We start from the raw sequence: 17,365 nt of genomic DNA, 5'->3' as shown, positions 1-17,365 counted from the left end.
GGGACTTACACAGTATTTAAAATATTTCAGGTTTGGAGGATGCACTATTAGCCAGAGAGGAATTTAGTATTAAACTTCTCTCTCTTTCATTCTATAGATGAGTGTCTTCCTCTATGTCCTAGCCACCAAGGCCACTTGTGCAGCTCAACAGCAAGGTTTTGAGAAGAAGGGGACAGTGTGAGTCTGGTATTGTTCATGCACAACTACTCTTTTTCACCGATTATGAGCATTTAACTATTCTTCCATTGCATTGTGATTTCTTCTTTTTTGGTCTTATGTGCCTTTCCTCTGAGTTATCACCCTTGTTATTGCCTCCACTGTATCTCATCCTACTAAGTCGTTCTGTCTCCTGCTTTCCATTTTCTGACTTAGCATTGATGTATCCCAATATTTTGGTTGGAATTGTGGGGTCAGTCCTATACAGGTGCAAAACTAGGTAATAAGTCAATGGAGGCCACGCTCCAGAGTCAGGCCAAGAGAACCAGGAACTTATTCATATTCTACCCACGAGACTTTGGGGTTGTTGTTGTTGTGTTTTCTTTTTTACACTGACTGTGTTCTTTGTCTTCTATAGCTCTGGTCTACGGTCGGGCTTCATCTCTCTGCTGATCATGAGTGTCACTTGGTTGCTGGCTCTGCTGTCCATCAACAGTGATGCCATCCTCTTCCACTATCTCTTCGTGGGCTTCAACTGCTTCCAGGTAATTTGGGTAACAGGACATAGCACAATAGCACACATTGGTGTGGAATCTCCCCAGGACAGAGTCAACATTTGCTGAATAATACTGAGCTGTTATCAAGTCTCCCCAATTCAATTTTGTTTTCACCATTCCCCCTTTTCTCAAAGAACTCTTTTATCTCAACTTTATACAGTAATAGAAATTGAAGAACAGGCGGATTTTTTTTTTTTTAGTATTTCATGTGGCTTTTTGAGTGCGATGGATCTCTGCTTGGCAATTGGAGCAAGGAGCATGCAGATTTTATTGATCATGAAGCTGCATCAGGCACATCAAGTGCTTTCCAATTGGCAAGGGAAGAAGAGCTAGTTGTTTTAGTGGGTTTGAATCTTTTAAAAGATGGAAGAGTTTCTGAAGGTGCACTGGGAAACTTAAATAGAATTTACACAGCATTTGGACCACATGTTTTAGACCTTTGAAATAAATCAGTCCTTATATTCTTCAGCCCTTTTGGCTCTCAAAATGATTGAGTCCTAGGGAACAACAGTATTTTAATTGTTGTTATTTTTCTACTTCTCTCTGTTGTTCTAAATACAGTGGTACCTCTACCTATGAACGCCTCTACTTACAGACTTTTCTAGATAAGAACCGTGTGTTCAAGATTTTTTTGCCTCTTCTCAAGAACCATTTTCCACTTACAAACCCAAGCCTCCGAAACTGTAACTGGAAAAGGCAGGGAGAAGCCTCCGTGGGACCTCTCTAGGAATCTCCTAGGAGGAAACAAAGCCAGAAAAGACAGGGAGAAGCCTCTGTGGGACCTCTCTAGGAATCTCCTGGGAGGAAACAAAGCCAGAAAAGACAGGGAGAAGCCTCCGTGGGACCTCTCTAGGAATCTCCTGGGAGGAAACAGGGCCTCCACCCTCCCTGTGGTTTCCCCAATTGCACACATTATTTACTTTTACATTGATTCCTATGGGAAAAAATGCTTCTTCTTATAAACTTTTCTACTTAAGAACCTGGTCACGGAACGAATTAAGTTCGTAAGTAGAGGTACCACTGTACTTGGATGTGTATAGATTTTATATAGGTCCATACTCTACTGCTATGTCAAGAGATCTTTTTCACTAAATAATTAGGAAATGGTTTAAAATGGGATTTTTACCCAAGCTATTGCTTTCTAAGTCACAATAGAAACATTCCAAAGGAACATTTTTCTTTTTTACAACTACTGTTATTTTCCCAAGGTAACACCTACCAGAGCAAGTCTTATTAATAAAAGCAGCAATTATTCCTGATATATAAATTGATGAATCCCAGTCAAATCTTAAAGAGTTTAATACAACCTTTTGCAATTTTTTAAGAAGAAAAAAATTACTGCTTCTGAGTGGGAAGAAAGATATGAACCAAAAATAATAAAGACCATGTGGGATTGAAAATAGAAAACAAGTCTGTAAGTTAGGCTACTGGCTTTCCCTTACTATAATGCTTTGGAAACCCAGCATGTTTTCACCTTCTTTTTTGAGGTAAAAAGGTGCGTCTTATACTCCAAAAATACGGTACGTCTAAGAAACAATAGAATAGAATAGAACAAAACAGAATTCTTTATTGGCCACATATGATTGGACACTCAAGGAATTTGTCTTTGGTGCCTATGTTCTCTCAGTGTACATAAAAGAAAATACACATTTGTCAAGAATCATGAGGTAATAAAAAATAAGCATTGTGAAGCTTGGAAACCATGAGGTTGTCATTCATTGCGTATTCTCTCATTGTTCCACAGGGACCCTTAATCTTTCTCCTCTGTGTCATCTTATGTAAAGAAGTGAGGAAGGCTCTCCGATCTATTTGCGGAAAGAAGCACAGCACGGATCCTACACTCACTACCAAATCTACCTTGACAGCAGTGAGTATTTCAAGGCACATGCTTTCTTAAGGCTCAATGAGGGCCAATAATACCTTTGAGTAGAAAACTATGGGTATTTTTTGCAGAATTTGACACTGATCTTAAAAGGCAAAATAAACAAAACTTTGACCTGGAACTGACATTTTAAAGTCATATTCTACATAGAGATGACAATGAAACTACTGGCAATGAAGCAGACATGCATACATTTTCGTGTTTTGCCTAATTGATTCTCCTTTTAATAGTATTATGAAAGCCAAATTATATACAATCCCCAGGTTTGACCGCCTGAACGCTCACATCTTTTCACAACCAACTGTCTCACTTAAAACACAGCAATTTCATGAAAACTGAGATTCATCTCTGATTTTTGTGTTTCTTAGATCAGATTGCATGCACAATGTTCTATATCCTGCTTTCAGGTCATCTTCTGAATTTTTATATCCAGAATATAACAGGAAAAAGATGGTCTGGTTCCTCATAGCAAAGATGAGCTTTCTCAACAGATTCCAAGGAACAACTAGTGAACGAATGCCTGTGAGAAGAAACACACTGCTAGCATTGAGACAAGAGACTCCTAATATAAAAAAGACGAATGGTCAAGTAGATGAGCAATGTTGGCACAATGGAAGATATGAAGTCCAGAACTGAGAGGTGTACTAACGAAAACACTCAGATCTCTAGTCTAAGTGAAAAACACAAAAAAAATAAAATTGAAGGGACTCATCAAGTAACCCCTTGACTCTCTGCTGCTATTAATTGCTCACTCTCTCCAATATTATAAAATCCCTTATCACATTGAGTTTTTACTACTGCAATGCTCTCTACATGGGGCTACCTGTGAAGAGTGTTTGGAAACTACAAATTGTACAAAATGCCTTCCTAGACATGCCCATGTTTCTCCCAACACTCCGCGGACTGCATTGGTTGCCAATTGGTTTCCAGACGCAATTCAAAGAGTTGCTAATGAACTATAAAGCCCTACATGGCATTGGGCCAGATTACCTGCGGGACTGCCTTCTGCCACATAAATCCCAGTGACTGGTTAGATCTCACAGAGTCGGCCTTCTTCAGATCCCATCAACTAGACAATGTCACTTGGCAGGGCCTAGGGGAAGAGCCTTCTCTGTGGTGGCCCTGGCCCTCTGGATTCAGCTCCCCCCAGAGATTCGCACTGCTCCCACTCTCCTCGCCTTCCACAAGAGACTTAAGATGCATCTATGCCACCAGGCTTGGGGCAATTAGACTCTAGCCCCCTGGCTGATGAATGTTACATATGGTTGTTGTGTGAGTGGGTATGAATGGTTTTATACGAATACTGGGTTTTATAGATGAGTATACTTAGTTTTTTAAATTAATTGGATTTAGATGATTATATTGTATTATATTGTAATAAATAAATAAATTAATTAAATAAATATATAAATATTATTTTTTTTCTGATGTCATCAGGCTTATATTTGCAACAATACCTATGTGGATGGACAACTGTATCATACGCCATTTGGGGACTCCACTGGTTCCTTGCATAGCACCGTCCGGTCAGGCAAGAGTCAGCACAGCTACATCCCTTTTGTGCTCAGGTAATACTAATGTAAAGAATGTGTAACTCTTTCCTTGCCCCGTTGTATTGCTCTCTGTATTGTGGAACCTTGGCAGCTACCAAATTCTCTGTTTTCTGTTCACAGGGAGGAGTCTGGCCTGAACAATAGCCAGGTACACATTGGGCCTGCAGATCCCAGTTCTTTGTACTTGGAAGACAAGGATCAGAACAATGGTGAGAGGGAGGGAATTGGACAAGTTCTGGACAGAATTGTCTACCTCTCTGGGCTTATGAATTGCTGTCAATTGATAGCATGCCTTATAATTTGCTTCTTAAAGCTACAATATAGTGCTTCTCATTTCCATGTAGTGCTTTTCTTGTTTTCCCCCCTCTCTATTTTCTGATCTTTAAATGCTCTATGACAGGGATGGTGACCCTTTTTTTCCTCAGGTGCCGTAAAAGCATGGGTGTGTGCTATCACGCATGCATGAGTGCCCACACCCATAATTCAATACCTGGGGAGGGTAAAAACAGCTTCCCCCGCCCCCGGAGGTCCCCTGGAGGCCGGAAATGGCCTGTTTCCCGACTTTTGGTGGGGCCAGTAGGCTCGTGTTTGGCCCTCCCCAGGCTCCAAAGGCTTCCCTGGAGCTGGGGGAGGGTAAAATGCCCTCCCCCATCCCCCTGGAGGCTCCCTGGAAGCCAAAAATGTCCTCCCAGAGCCTCTGGGTGAGCAAAAAATCAGCTGGCCTGCACACATGCAAGTTAGAGCTGAGCTTGCATGCCAGCAGATATGGCTCTGTGTGCCATCTTTGGCACCCATGCCATAGGTTTTCCATCACTATATTTTGGACACCTATGGTGATTACATGTGAACAAAAAAAATTCACAATTCTTCCTTGTTATGTTTTGCAGAGTGTAGTCAAAGTTAAATAAGTGCTAGGACTGAGGTTGTAGTAGATCCATAAAGGTGCAGCTTAGTATATTTTATGTTACATACATATTATATCTGCCAATGCCATAAAAGAGGATGCACTATCAATGCAGTCTGACTACCATTTGTCTCTCTCCCTGCACTTTTTGGGCACAGAACGTGATACTGACTCAGACAGTGACCTTTCCATGGAAGATGACCAAAGTGGTTCCTTTGCTTCTACCCATTCCTCTGACAGTGAAGAGGATGAAGAATTTCCCAAGGAGCCTTGCTGGGAGAACTTACTGTGTCCTAACAATGAGAAGCTGCCAGCACTCAGCACTCCAAAGGGTAATGCTAGACATGGGCAACTCCATGAATATCTCACTAAAACTGGAGGAAGGGATGGAGCCAACACCAGATCAGACTTTATACAGATTACAAAGAAGTTTCAACCAGGGGTGAAACTCAGCAGGTTCTGACAAAACCTGGAGAACTGGTAGCAGAAATTTTGAGCAGTTTGGAGAACTGCCAAATGCCCCCTCTGGTTGGCCCCAGAGTGGGTATTGTGGTTGGCTCTGGGCCAGCTTCTGCAGCTGGGAATTTTGATGTTGATTTATGGGAATCCTCGGTTTATCAGAGACCTGTTTTGTTGCCAGCGGAATCGGACAATGAAGCTGGCTCACAGTGGGGGAGAGGAGACAGAAAGGGAGATGGGTGCAGCCAGCCCACCAGTCAGTGCTCCAATTAGGGGGTCATCAGAATTGGAGGAGGACCCACTTGTGGTTGCCCATTGCACAGGCTTGTGGCACGAAGGGAACAGTTGCGCAAGCGTCTCAGAAGATAAGAGAGCACACCTGTTCAAGGGGTAATTATGCTAATGAGTTCATGATAAATAATTGCTAATAGCCCGACATAACAAGGGGGGGGGGGAATGGAGATTTTGCAGTATCCTTCCCCTGCCACATCCACCAAGCTACACCCACAGAACCGGTAGGGAAAATTTTTGAATTTCACCCCTGGTTCAACTCAACTTCATAATTCTAAAATGTCTGTGATTGTGGTGTAGATAGACCATTGCTATAGTGACCTCAGTTAACTATAATGCTTGAGTAAGGTTATAATTAAGGTCAGCTCCTGTAAGTTACAGATGCTTTAAAACTATGCAAAATTGTCAATTGAGATAAAACAGATATAATCTCAGTTACGTACAGAGCAAATTTATTTCTTTATGCAAACCACTTTATTGTTAGTTCTTCCCTATCAGTGAAACCTGTGACTTACCATAACCCTCAACAGTGGCCCTGGTGTCTCTTCTCCTTGCATGTTTTCAAGAGCTGCTAAAGAGAGCTGATATATACATGTAATCAGTGAAGGACTCCACTTACCTTTTCCTACTGGCACAGGGATCCTGGGGCTGGCAAGGGGAGGCATACGCCTGCACCGGCTTCCGGAACCCACTAAAAAGTCCTATTGGATCGCTGATCCCATTCGTACCGATCCCATTCATTATTGCATTTTTAAACTTTTTAAACAACTTTTTAATGGGGTTTTAAGTTTCAGATAATGTTTTAGTTTTAGATAATGTTCGACTTCTTTTTATCACTGTGTGATAAAAAGGTATATTGAATTTTTATTATTGTTGTAAGCAGTTTATTATTGTTGTAAGTAGATTGGTCGGCATAGAAGTTGAATAAAAAAATAAAGAATAGAATAGAATAGAATAGAATTCTTTATTGGCCAAGTGTGATTGGACACACAAGGAATTTGTCTTGGTGCATATGCTCTCAGTGTACATAAAAGAAAATATAGATTTGTCAAGAATCATGAGGTACAACACTTAATGATTGTCATTAATGATGTGACAAAGGGAGATAAAATACCCTGCAGAGCTTGCTCACTAAGATTGCTTTCCAGAGTAGTGAAGACAGGACAAGACTCCTTCAGTATAATTATTCTCTGGGTCTGGTTATGCATTTTTATATTGCCTGGGCATTTTTATATTGCCTGGGCAGTGCTCTTTGGTGTGGCTGTTAAAACGTCAGGAGAGCAGATGTAGGGACAAACATTGAAACCCACAATGTCCTTCTGCTTTCTCAGTAGATAACATCTCTGGACCTGGAAAACCTTATTGGCCTGGTGACTTTGTAACCACTGCCAGTGAGAGCGATGGCCATCCTGGCTCAGAGTCGCTGCGGGTAGAACCAATGGGTAAGAATGACCGGCTGGGACTGACAGAGGAGTTGGCCAGAGAGAATGGAGAGGGCATCTTGGGCTCACTGCCTCACCCCACTGCTCAGCCCCAGAAAGGTAAAAAGTTAGATTCTGGGAACTGTAACACCAGCTGGTCTGTTTAATTACCCTAGCAATTTTCTCTTGAATTGCACTAAAATACCAAGTTGCGTTATGCAATTGCTCTTATTATTCAGGAGTGAATTCAGCATCTTATGTCGCTCAGACCAGATAAATATAGACCAAGTGTATGTGAATGTGGGGAGTCTTTCGAGGCTGAAGGATGCCAATGCAATGTGAATTGTGGGAATTCCTGGAAATAATTTCTTGCCTCTCTGTATGACTGGAATAAGCAACTAAAAAAGTATAAAACTGTTTTGCAAATAAGCGTTTTCTCTGGTGTGCTACAGTAGTACAGAATTTAGCTTTATAGGCCATGACCTTTTAATCAACGAATTTAATGTGTGTCATTCTTTGGTGTTCATCCTGGATGAGCTAAAATAATATTGGACCTATAGACAGCACTGGGAACAGGCTGTTCCTCCATCCTTTAAATGCCTCTTGGAATCCTGTTCAGATAGCATAAACAGTTAATAATAAAAGAAAAGAGCTCAATTACCAATATATTTTAATATAAATATATTAAATTTAAGCATCACACTAATTCATTTATAGAGCCTAAACTGCAGTGCCTATTGATACATATTAAGGGGGTGATATATTGGTTATGATTAATTTTTCCTGTTAATACAACTAGCTCTATTTGAGCAGAAATAATGTGTCATTGCCGCCTTGGGTGGGAAAGCTCCACAATACTAATTTATAAGTGTTTGTATACATTAGATAAGTAAGCTGGCAATGGCAATTCTTGTAAAGTTAAAGACTGCACTGGAATGAACATTCTCCAAATTACCAGCTTAGAAATGAGACACACACACACACCAAAAAAAAATCTGATTTCTTTTAAGATCTTGCTACTAGATGGGCCAAGACCATGGGATGTAGTAATATGATAAAGAAAATACATAAAACCAGATAGCCTTTAGTCATTAATTTCAGGATCGTTTTAATTTACCGAGATGATTGGATCCTGGTGCCTTTAAGGTTTGGAGATTAAAATGGGACACAACTCTGCTTTTTGTTTTTTACAAGTAGAACGGGGTGCTTAAACCTGGCCTGTTGGGCCACCCTGTGAGAGACTGGCCCATGGTGCCTCTGCCAGTGAAAATGGGATCCCAAGGTTGTGTTTCTGGCTGCAGTGGCCTCCTGCCAGCGAAAATGGAGCTCGTGGCCCTCCCAAGCCCCTTTTTCACTGGCAGAGGGCACAGCTGGAAACGGAGCTGAGGAGCCTTTTTTCACTGGCAGAGTCTTTGGGCCTCCACAGGTGCCCACGACATGAGCAGGTCACAGCCATTCTTCCACACCCATCCCGGCCCCCTGTGGTCAGACACAATCCTGATGCGGCCCTCTGTGGAATCAAGTTTGACACCTTTGAAGTCGAACATCATGGAGCCCTCACCTCTATTTATTTATTTGTTTGTTTTGTCAAGTACGTATTGGTGGTATACAAAGAGATAATATTTATATACAGTACATGATATACCTAATCCTACGTAGCTTCTGCTCTGGCAATCTCACGCTGCTTACAAGAGCTTACAAAATTTTTGCCAGACCCATCCTCGAATACAGCTCATCCGTTTGGAACCCATATCGCATCTCAGACATTAACACCCTTGAAAATGTCCAAAGATACTTCACCAGAAGAGCCCTTCACTCCTCCACTCAAAATAGAATACCCTACGAGACTAGACTTTCAATCCTGGGCCTAGAAAGTTTAGAACTAAGACGCCTTAAACAAGATCTAAGTATTGCCCACAAGATCATATGCTGCAATGTCCTGCCTGTCGGCGACTACTTTAGCTTCAACCACAACAACACAAGAGCACACAACAGATTTAAACTTAATATTAACCGCTCCAAACTTGACTGTAAAAAATATGACTTCAGTAACCGAGTTGTCGAAGCATGGAACTCATTACCGGACTCCATAGTGTCATCCCAAAATCCCCAACACTTTACCCTTAGATTATTTACGGTTGACCTATCCAAATTCCTAAGAGGTCAGTAAGGGGCGAGTACAAATGCACTAGACTGCCTTCCGTCCCCTGTCCTATTGCTCTCCTATATCTCCTACTCTGGTGCACGCTCCTCTTAGGAATCGGGAGAGGTCAACAGTGGATAATCTAAGGCAGTGTTTCCCAACCTTGGCCACTTGAAGATATTTGGACTTCAACTCCCAGAATTCCCCAGCCAGCGAATGCTGGCTGGGGAATTCTGGGAGTTGAAGTTCAGATATCTTCAAGTAGCCAAGGTTAGGAAACACTGATCCAAGAGTAAAGTATAATGACAAGTAGTCATACCCTTTGGCCTTGGTTTCCTGACCGTTGCAAGGAATGGTGTGTTTTTTTTCCTTTGACTCTGAATTCTTCTGCCCTCAGGCATCTTAAAGAAAAAATACCTGCCACCCATCAGTGAGAAGAGCAGCATCCAACGCATCCATAACAAGCTCTCCAGCTGCCGCTCAGGGATGGTGTCCTTGCATGGTTCTTCGGGGAGCGATGGCAGCCGTGGGGGTGGGGTACCCCGACCTCGACAAACCCTACAGGAGCAGCTCAATGGCCTTACACCTATCACCATGAGCATAAAGACTGGCACAGTGGACGAGGACTCTTCAGGCTCCGAGTGAGTATGGCTGAGCTGTCTGCTTGCTCGCCTGTCCTTGGTTTGCATGGGACAGTTCGCTGCCTCCGCGAAGCCTCTTGTCCACACGTCAGATCTGTTGCTTCCGATCTTTCAGGCTGATATCTTGTTATAGTTCATAGTTGCCCCCACCTTTATTCCCAGGCTGTGCCTTTTAAGAACAGTGTCTTATCCGCTTACAATTCCCTAGATCAGTGATGGCGAATCTATGGCACGATGCCACAGATGGCACATGGAGCCATATCTGCTGGCACACAAGCCGTTACCCTAGCTCAGCTCCAGTGTGCATGTGTGTGCCAGCCAGCTGATTTTTGACTCGCCTGGAGGCTCTGGGAGGGCATTTTCGGCTTCCGGAGAGTCTCCGAGGGGTTGGGGGAGGACATTTTTGCCTCTGGAGCCTGGAGAGGATGAAAAATGAGCCTAACATGCCCACCAGAGCTTGGGAAATGGGATGTTTCAGATCTCCAGGGGGCCTCCAGGGAGGGCAGGATGAGCCATTTTCACCGTTTCCCAGTCATTGAATTATGGATGTGGGCACTCGCGCCTGTGTGATATCCTGTTTCCCCGAAAATAAGACGTACCCCGAAAGTAAGGCATGTCAGAGGTTTTGCAGAATTTGCTAATCTAAGGCACCCCCCTAAAATAAGGCGTAGTCAAGTTTGCATACGGTACGGTGGAAAAACATACGGTACCATTCAAAGCTGTTCATAGCGGTACCGTAATAATGTAGCGTCCCCTGCTGGCCCCTTCCATTGCTTTGTACCGTCCAGTACAGCAGACACAGTCTGCTGCTGTCTCACCGCCATTACAATCTCCACTACAGTGCGTAGACTGTAGTTCCTCTGGTGGTCGGAAGCTGCAATAGCGGGAGTATACTGTTGCACCATATAAGTGCCGTCGTTTGTGTGTGTGTGTGCCATACTGACAGGTACCGTACCGTAATCAGTATACCGTACGGTACACTTTCTTTGGGGATGTCAGTTTTTCTGCTTGTGAAGTTGTCTAATTTGAGAAATATAAGGCACCCCCCGAAAATAAGACGTAGCACAACTTTTGGAGCAAAAATTAATATAACACGGTGTCTTATTTTCGGGGAAACACGGTAGGACAGACACAGGTGCTTTCGGTTCGCCATCACTGCCCTAGATTCTTCTCAATGGTTGTGCTATAAAAATCCTTTAATATTTCACTGGCCTTTGGACGGGGTGGTGGTGGTGGTGGTAGGGTTCCCATTCTTGGAGAATATATTCCCCTGGCTTTGGGTTCAAGACTACAACCCCTTCGCTCCATCTGGATGGAGCTCAGATGGCAGGATGCAGCCATCACCTTTTTAGGTGGGAAAGGGTTGTTTTGGTTTTTTAAAGCCCAGGGTTGCCCTGTAGCTTGCCCAAGGGGCAGAGGAGCATGTCAGAATTAAAGCCCCTGAGAAGTACTGAGCTGCTCCTGCAAGATACTGTGGGGCATACTGTGGGGCAATACTGCAATGTGATGGGGGGAATTTTGGGAGGGGTGGGGGTGGGGAGATGCTACCCTGTTCTAACTTCTTCCTGAGCTCTCTTGCACTAACCCCCTTCTTCTCCTCCTCCTCCTCTCCTCTGTTTCTCGTTCTCTCACCTCTCGCTTATCAATCGCCCAGATTTCTGTTTTTTAATTTCCTCCATTAACACGCGAGCCCCAGGGGGGGTGCTTTGCTCAAACCTGCTCATGACCACACTCATGCGTTTGTGTTCCCCCTGTCCTGTCTCGCTTTGTGTTTGATCACTGAGCAGGAGCGATGAAACCTCAATCTGATGTCGCACGCACCAGACTCTCTCTGTCCTCTCGCACGCGTTGGCCAGCCTGGGAGCCGGGATGGCTCTCAAACCACAGCGAGGAATGTCGTCTCCGTCAGCCCGGCCTGGCCCAGGGAGCTGGACCCACTGTATGTAGTGCCAAATGAAAAGTGACCTGCCCCCCCCTCCCCACCAACCCCCGGGAGGGGGACACAGCAGGTTCCAGGAGGCGGACCTTGTCGAACAGATGCACTTTGGATCATTCTAAAATGGACTGAAAGAACATAAAACTTAACCCACCTCCACGTCTTCAGGGATTTTCATGCTTTGTTGCCCAGTCTGGAAGTGCTGCGTGTCTGGAATATATATATACATATATATATTTTCTTTATCAAAGTTGGTCTGGGGGAGCCTCAGCAGCCGCCATGTGGACATGTATTATTGTGCAGATGTTTTCATTGAATATTTGACAATGGGGTGGAGCTAGGGGGGACCGGTGTGCTTGAAGAGGGCTGCAACTAGGAGCCACCAAGAACTGTACGTTTTGACTTGAGTGACAAACCAGGATTGGCCCAACTCTTGGAGGACACCATCCTGGGCTTCTCCTTGGACGGAGGGAAATAGCACCTTTGAAGTGGAAGCTGGAAGGTATAGCAGACCTGGCTGTGCAGAAGACGCACATAAGACTTACTTTATGCGCGACGTTTCTTAAGAACCACAGCTGGCTTTGCCGTGGAATCTGGAGGGCACCACCCAGAGCCTCCCTCTGCAGTATATGTGTGACCACCAGCCACGGTCGTGCTTTTTCTCTGGTCCAGCGGTGTGCATCCAAACACACCTTCCAAGGTGCAATTGAACATATTCAATCCAGGGTGCCCTTCAATCTCGGGCTCTCTGGCAAGCACAGAAATTGGGAGCCTGACATCTTGGTTTTGCCATACTAAGCAATTAATAGAATAGGAAAGAAATCCATCATCCAACTAAGCTTTTCCAGAATGCTGTAGAAGTACATTGCTGTTCTGCAGGGCAGCACGAGTTCCAACTTGCACTTTTCTGGCTTAAGGACAGGTTTAAAAAAAAAAAAAGTGTTGAAAGAGTAGGCTTGTTCCAGACCTACTAGCCATTTCCCCAGGGTGTCCATTGCCATCCCGCTGCCTACATTCATGGGCTGTACAGTTTGGTGTCAGCTGTGGATCTTGTTCGTGTCTGGCCAGTTGCTTACTCCAGCCTCGGTGCTTCAGATTGCGGTGAGAGACCAGGGTCACAGGACCAGCCTATCCACTGGCATCGATGGAAATGTTCCTCCTTGGATCACAGTTACTTTCGAACTGTTTTCTTTGACAGACACTTCTCCAAGCTCAGCTCACCATTCCAGTAACTTGGCCCCACCGGAACGCTCCCAAGAGGCAGCCCTGAAGGTGCTGAGCACCACGGGGGCGTGGCCTGCTGAGCCATCAGTCCATGCTGCAATTATTTTCGTAGAAAATGACAAAAAGAAAAAAGTCCCGCCTCCCGCTCCTCCCAGCCAGTCAGCACGTGTGTCCCGTCCCCCCGCCCCCCCATTTCTACTGTGGCTGGAGCAGGAACGCTGCCTTGATGTCTCCCGAAAGCGCCTGGCTCTCACGCCAACAGGCTGCTGCCTTTCTGCCTCAGAAGCCTTCATTTTTTTCTACACTCAGCCAAGTCCTGATGCCTGCTCACAACGGGGGATTTTTCATGTCGGTCCTTTTGGAAAGTACTTTTTTTATAACGACGTTCACCGGGAAAGAGACTTTTCTGCTAAGGGAGAGTGGGAAAAGGGGGACAGCTTGGGGAGGGTGAAGGCACTGTTACTTTGACTTGTTTTTAATTTTTGTTTTTCATTTGACCATTGCTGAAGGATGTTCTAATTTAAATAGCTGAAAATCCCTAGTGGGAGGGTTCACGCTATATGTTAAATCTTGTTAGCTGGGTGCAGAACCCGATGCGCTTTATATTGACATAGCCATGGTTTGCACAATAAGGGGTTAATTGGGACTTGACTGTTGTCCTGGCCTGGCTTGTCAAAGAAAGGGGTTTTCTGAAAACGAGGCTTTTCTTTCCAACACCACCAGTAATATTGTCCATTACTGTTTTAGCCTTTTGTGGCCTCTGTACTTGCCAATTCCAAAACCTTTCCTGGAATGTTCTGACACATAGAATGTGATTCTCTGAAATCTGTATAAGGTCAACTTGGCGTGGCAGTGGCCTCTACAATGTTGAGTAGATCTACAGCAACTTGTCATGTCCAACACACCACAGCCAACTCGCCATGACCAAATCACCAGGGGCAGCCATGGCCAACGTGTCAAGAGACAATTCACTGCAAGACTAGGAGTTACACTAATATTGAAGAAATAGTGGAATAGAACCATTAAAGAAAGGATGCCACAGGAGGGACCAAATGAAATACGAATGACAAAAATTAATTTTTTTAAAAAAAATTATTTTAAAGAATTCAATTGAATTGTTGAACTGTCCTGCAGCGAGTTGGCCATGGCAAGTTGGCTGTGGGTGAGTTGTCCCCTTCCAATAGATCGCAGGGGATGAAGACCAGCGTGTGTGATCTACTACTACTGTGTTATTTCCATTGAGTGTTCCTTCTGAACCATTTGATCTCCCCCCCAATCCAAAAAGTCTGTACAAAAGAGGAGCCATTTGTCCAAACTCCTCCTGGACCCTGTATTGTTGTTGTGTTCAATGCCGTTTTGGTCAATTCCTGCTTCTCATACTGAAACAAACTGGAGATTCATTATGGAGATGAAATCCAGGCAGGCAGGGACCACTTTGGCATCCTAATATATGGCTTGTTGCAGTTATTGCAGCAAGGAGGAGTATTTAAACTTGGAGGGTTTCCCATGTTGCCCTGGAAGCATTTTCCCTCATTTGACTCATAGGTGAATGCAAAATGGTAAGTGATGCTTCCAAATGCAGACCATCGGACACATTTTTGGCTATCTCAAATCTATAATGGCTTTCCTCAGCCCTCTGCTGTTTAGATGTGCCTGAACTACAAGTCCCGTTACCCAGAACCAGTATGGTCCATTAGTCATGCAAGTTAGGATTTGTTGAATGTAGTCCAATGTATCTGAAAGGCATCTACTTGGGAAAGGCCAAAGGTTTTAAGAGTAAGAAGATCAGAAGAGAAAGTCACTAGGACAGGAGGCCTTTCAGACGTAACTAAGTTATAGTTCCAGGCACCCCCAGCCCAGATGATAAAAGCTGGGAATTATTAGCTGTATTTGGAGGTCTACACATGTCTTACTCCTGGACAAGGAGAGGCAAACCAAAAAGGCTCCCTTTCAAATTGCCACCTATTAAGGTAGAGGCTAGTTTATTCCTGAATATCTTTATTTTGTTTTGGTATGCTGAACAAAGGTTGGAAGGAAAGATCAATGGCTACTCTACGGTGTCTTCCATAAAGCTTCAATTACATTCTCCTCCAAGCAACATTGCATTACATTTTATGTCAGGGCTCCATTAAGGCAGCTATCAAACAAATGAAGCCTTGGGAATTTTTCCTTATTGGGAACATCTTCACTTACCTGCATTTTGGCTTCTCTGAAACCATTCAAAGTATTAGATTTCTACCAGACAAAAGCACTGGTTACCTGCTCCATCATCCCAGTCCCAAGTACCTCTAAATGCTGAGTTTTTAAGACTGTACGTCAAATGCACAAACTAGCCTACAATAACTTCCTATGCAAAATCTTCCTTATATGGCAAATCCATTAATTGAAACAAACTTGAAAGCAGTGGTAGTAAAGGATTCAAACTAAGCTCTCTACAACAGCAGTGACTTCCAGGGAAAGAAGCTGATCCACCTATTCCTGTGCCAGGTGGGACAGAATTGGAGGGGAATGTTGTGCCACTCCATTCGTGACCAAGGAAGTGTTAAACCTTAATTGTATTAAAAGACTGAGAAACTGTCTTGTACGGGGAGCTTGATGTGAAGAGTTCAGCTTCTGCTTCATCACTGCAGCCAATTACTTTTTTTTGTGTCCCTCTGCTGTCTATAAAGAGCTAATTAGCTGTTTTAACTGTGGAAAGGATGTATTTGACATGTCTGCTTTTTAATTTATTATTTTTTAAAGATGTACAGTATATGCATATTTACAACTGAGCACACCTTTCATTTCCTAGGCAATAAATCGCCACCGCCATTGTCCAGATCTAAACATATGCCATTGTAGGTTCAAGGTTCTTGTCTTCTGGTACGAATTCCCATTGAACCCATCCATTCTTTTCCACTTCACTAGCTAGTGAAGTCATTTCCAGCAGAACTCAGCTACAGCCATGTACAGTTGTTTCCATAGTCTTGAGCAGCTGTGATGCATGCAGAAATTCAAGAAATAAATGCTTTTGTGTCACAGCCTCATCTACTGAATTGGAAATGGTAGTCTTTGGATTTCTGCTTGAAGTTGGTGGAATATTGCCAAGGAAACAAACCTTATTTTTCCTTAAAAAGCCCAATTTGATGAAAGAGGAAAGCACAGGAAGAGATCCGACGGTTTAATTTTGGGGGAAGAACAAACTATTTTCTTAATACTGGGTGGGTTATAGGCTTTCCCTTTGATTTAGATATCTGAAGTGCACAGGGAAGGATTCTTAATGTAGATATAACAGAGCTCACCCCTTTTCCTAAATAATAAAACCATAGTTCCGTGCAGGTGGCTCCATTTCAGTGCTTTGTCTACCATTACTAGAAAATTGAGCAGGGAAAGGGAAGACCAAGTACCTGAATCCAATAGAAAGAGTTGAAGCTACTGGGCAGAAGCATTCTGAAGGGGCATCTAGATTTCTTCGCTTCCAATTATAAGGAGAAATGTCCCCAGTTGTTCTGATAATGATTTATCAATTATGAGAAACCCTTAGTCTTTGCAGAAACATGAAGAACTGAAGGTTTTGTAATTCATTCAGTTTTTACCTGCTGTGCTGAACATACTGTATGTACATGGTTTATCTATTTATCTGGAGACATTACATTCACTCTGTCAAAAGGAGACAAAACCCAAGCTTCTGTTACTGTAATGGAATTGCAGTATTGGTTCTCTTATCCCTGAATGAGGTAATCATCAAGAGGTAATAATAGAGTTACTCCAGGAATTGGTTTTCCTACAATTCATTATATAGATGTGTGTTTTTATTAGAAAGGCATATATATTTTCAGAAATTAGAAAAATCTCAATACGGCATACATGAATATAATGGCAGAATTGATACTGCATTTTTGTCCCAGCATTTGTTCCTTCAAACTTGTGCAAGACATAAGGATTCACTATTGCAACTCCTTAAGATCCAAATAATTCATCTTCCATCCATTAGGATCTGCTGGAGAAAGAATGTCTATATATCCAGGAATCACTCCAGAGCCTGTGGCTATAGTCTTGAGTGTTGCAGTGCTTAACACGTTATTAAACCATTTCTGCAGAGATTGGTTAAATAGATTTAACTACGTTCACTTAAAACTTTATTATACAACAGGGAAGCACCGTTTAATTTAGAATAAGGAATTGAAGATTTGTTTATTTTTTGATCAAGGCATTTTTC

At 43.3% G+C, this 17,365-nt stretch overlaps 1 protein-coding gene across 5 annotated transcripts in view; it reads left to right on the top strand.

Annotated features, from left to right (window-relative positions):
* CELSR2 (cadherin EGF LAG seven-pass G-type receptor 2) overlaps nucleotides 1–16,202 on the top strand; it is a 141,857-nt gene extending 125,655 nt beyond the window's left edge. Inside the window, exons 27-35 of one of the 5 annotated variants that reach the window (XM_070745165.1) lie at nucleotides 98–177; nucleotides 575–701; nucleotides 2,458–2,580; nucleotides 4,033–4,163; nucleotides 4,269–4,357; nucleotides 5,211–5,384; nucleotides 7,134–7,343; nucleotides 9,764–10,007; nucleotides 11,795–16,202. In XM_070745165.1, the coding sequence (XP_070601266.1) occupies nucleotides 98–177; nucleotides 575–701; nucleotides 2,458–2,580; nucleotides 4,033–4,163; nucleotides 4,269–4,357; nucleotides 5,211–5,384; nucleotides 7,134–7,343; nucleotides 9,764–10,007; nucleotides 11,795–11,816 (1,200 nt within the window). In that variant the 3' untranslated portion in view covers nucleotides 11,817–16,202. The remainder of the gene's footprint in view (nucleotides 1–97; nucleotides 178–574; nucleotides 702–2,457; nucleotides 2,581–4,032; nucleotides 4,164–4,268; nucleotides 4,358–5,210; nucleotides 5,385–7,133; nucleotides 7,344–9,763; nucleotides 10,008–11,794) is intronic. The other 4 variants (XM_070745168.1, XM_070745166.1, XM_070745167.1 and 1 more) reach the window with 4 other exon arrangements.
* Nucleotides 16,203–17,365: the final 1,163 nt, after the last annotated feature.

The sequence above is a fragment of the Erythrolamprus reginae genome, chromosome 3, assembly GCF_031021105.1.
Source record: "Erythrolamprus reginae isolate rEryReg1 chromosome 3, rEryReg1.hap1, whole genome shotgun sequence".
In the NCBI taxonomy this organism is placed as follows: domain Eukaryota; kingdom Metazoa; phylum Chordata; class Lepidosauria; order Squamata; family Dipsadidae; genus Erythrolamprus; species Erythrolamprus reginae.
The sequence above is the reverse complement of the archived record's forward strand: the minus strand, read 5'-3'. Positions and strand labels throughout refer to the sequence as shown.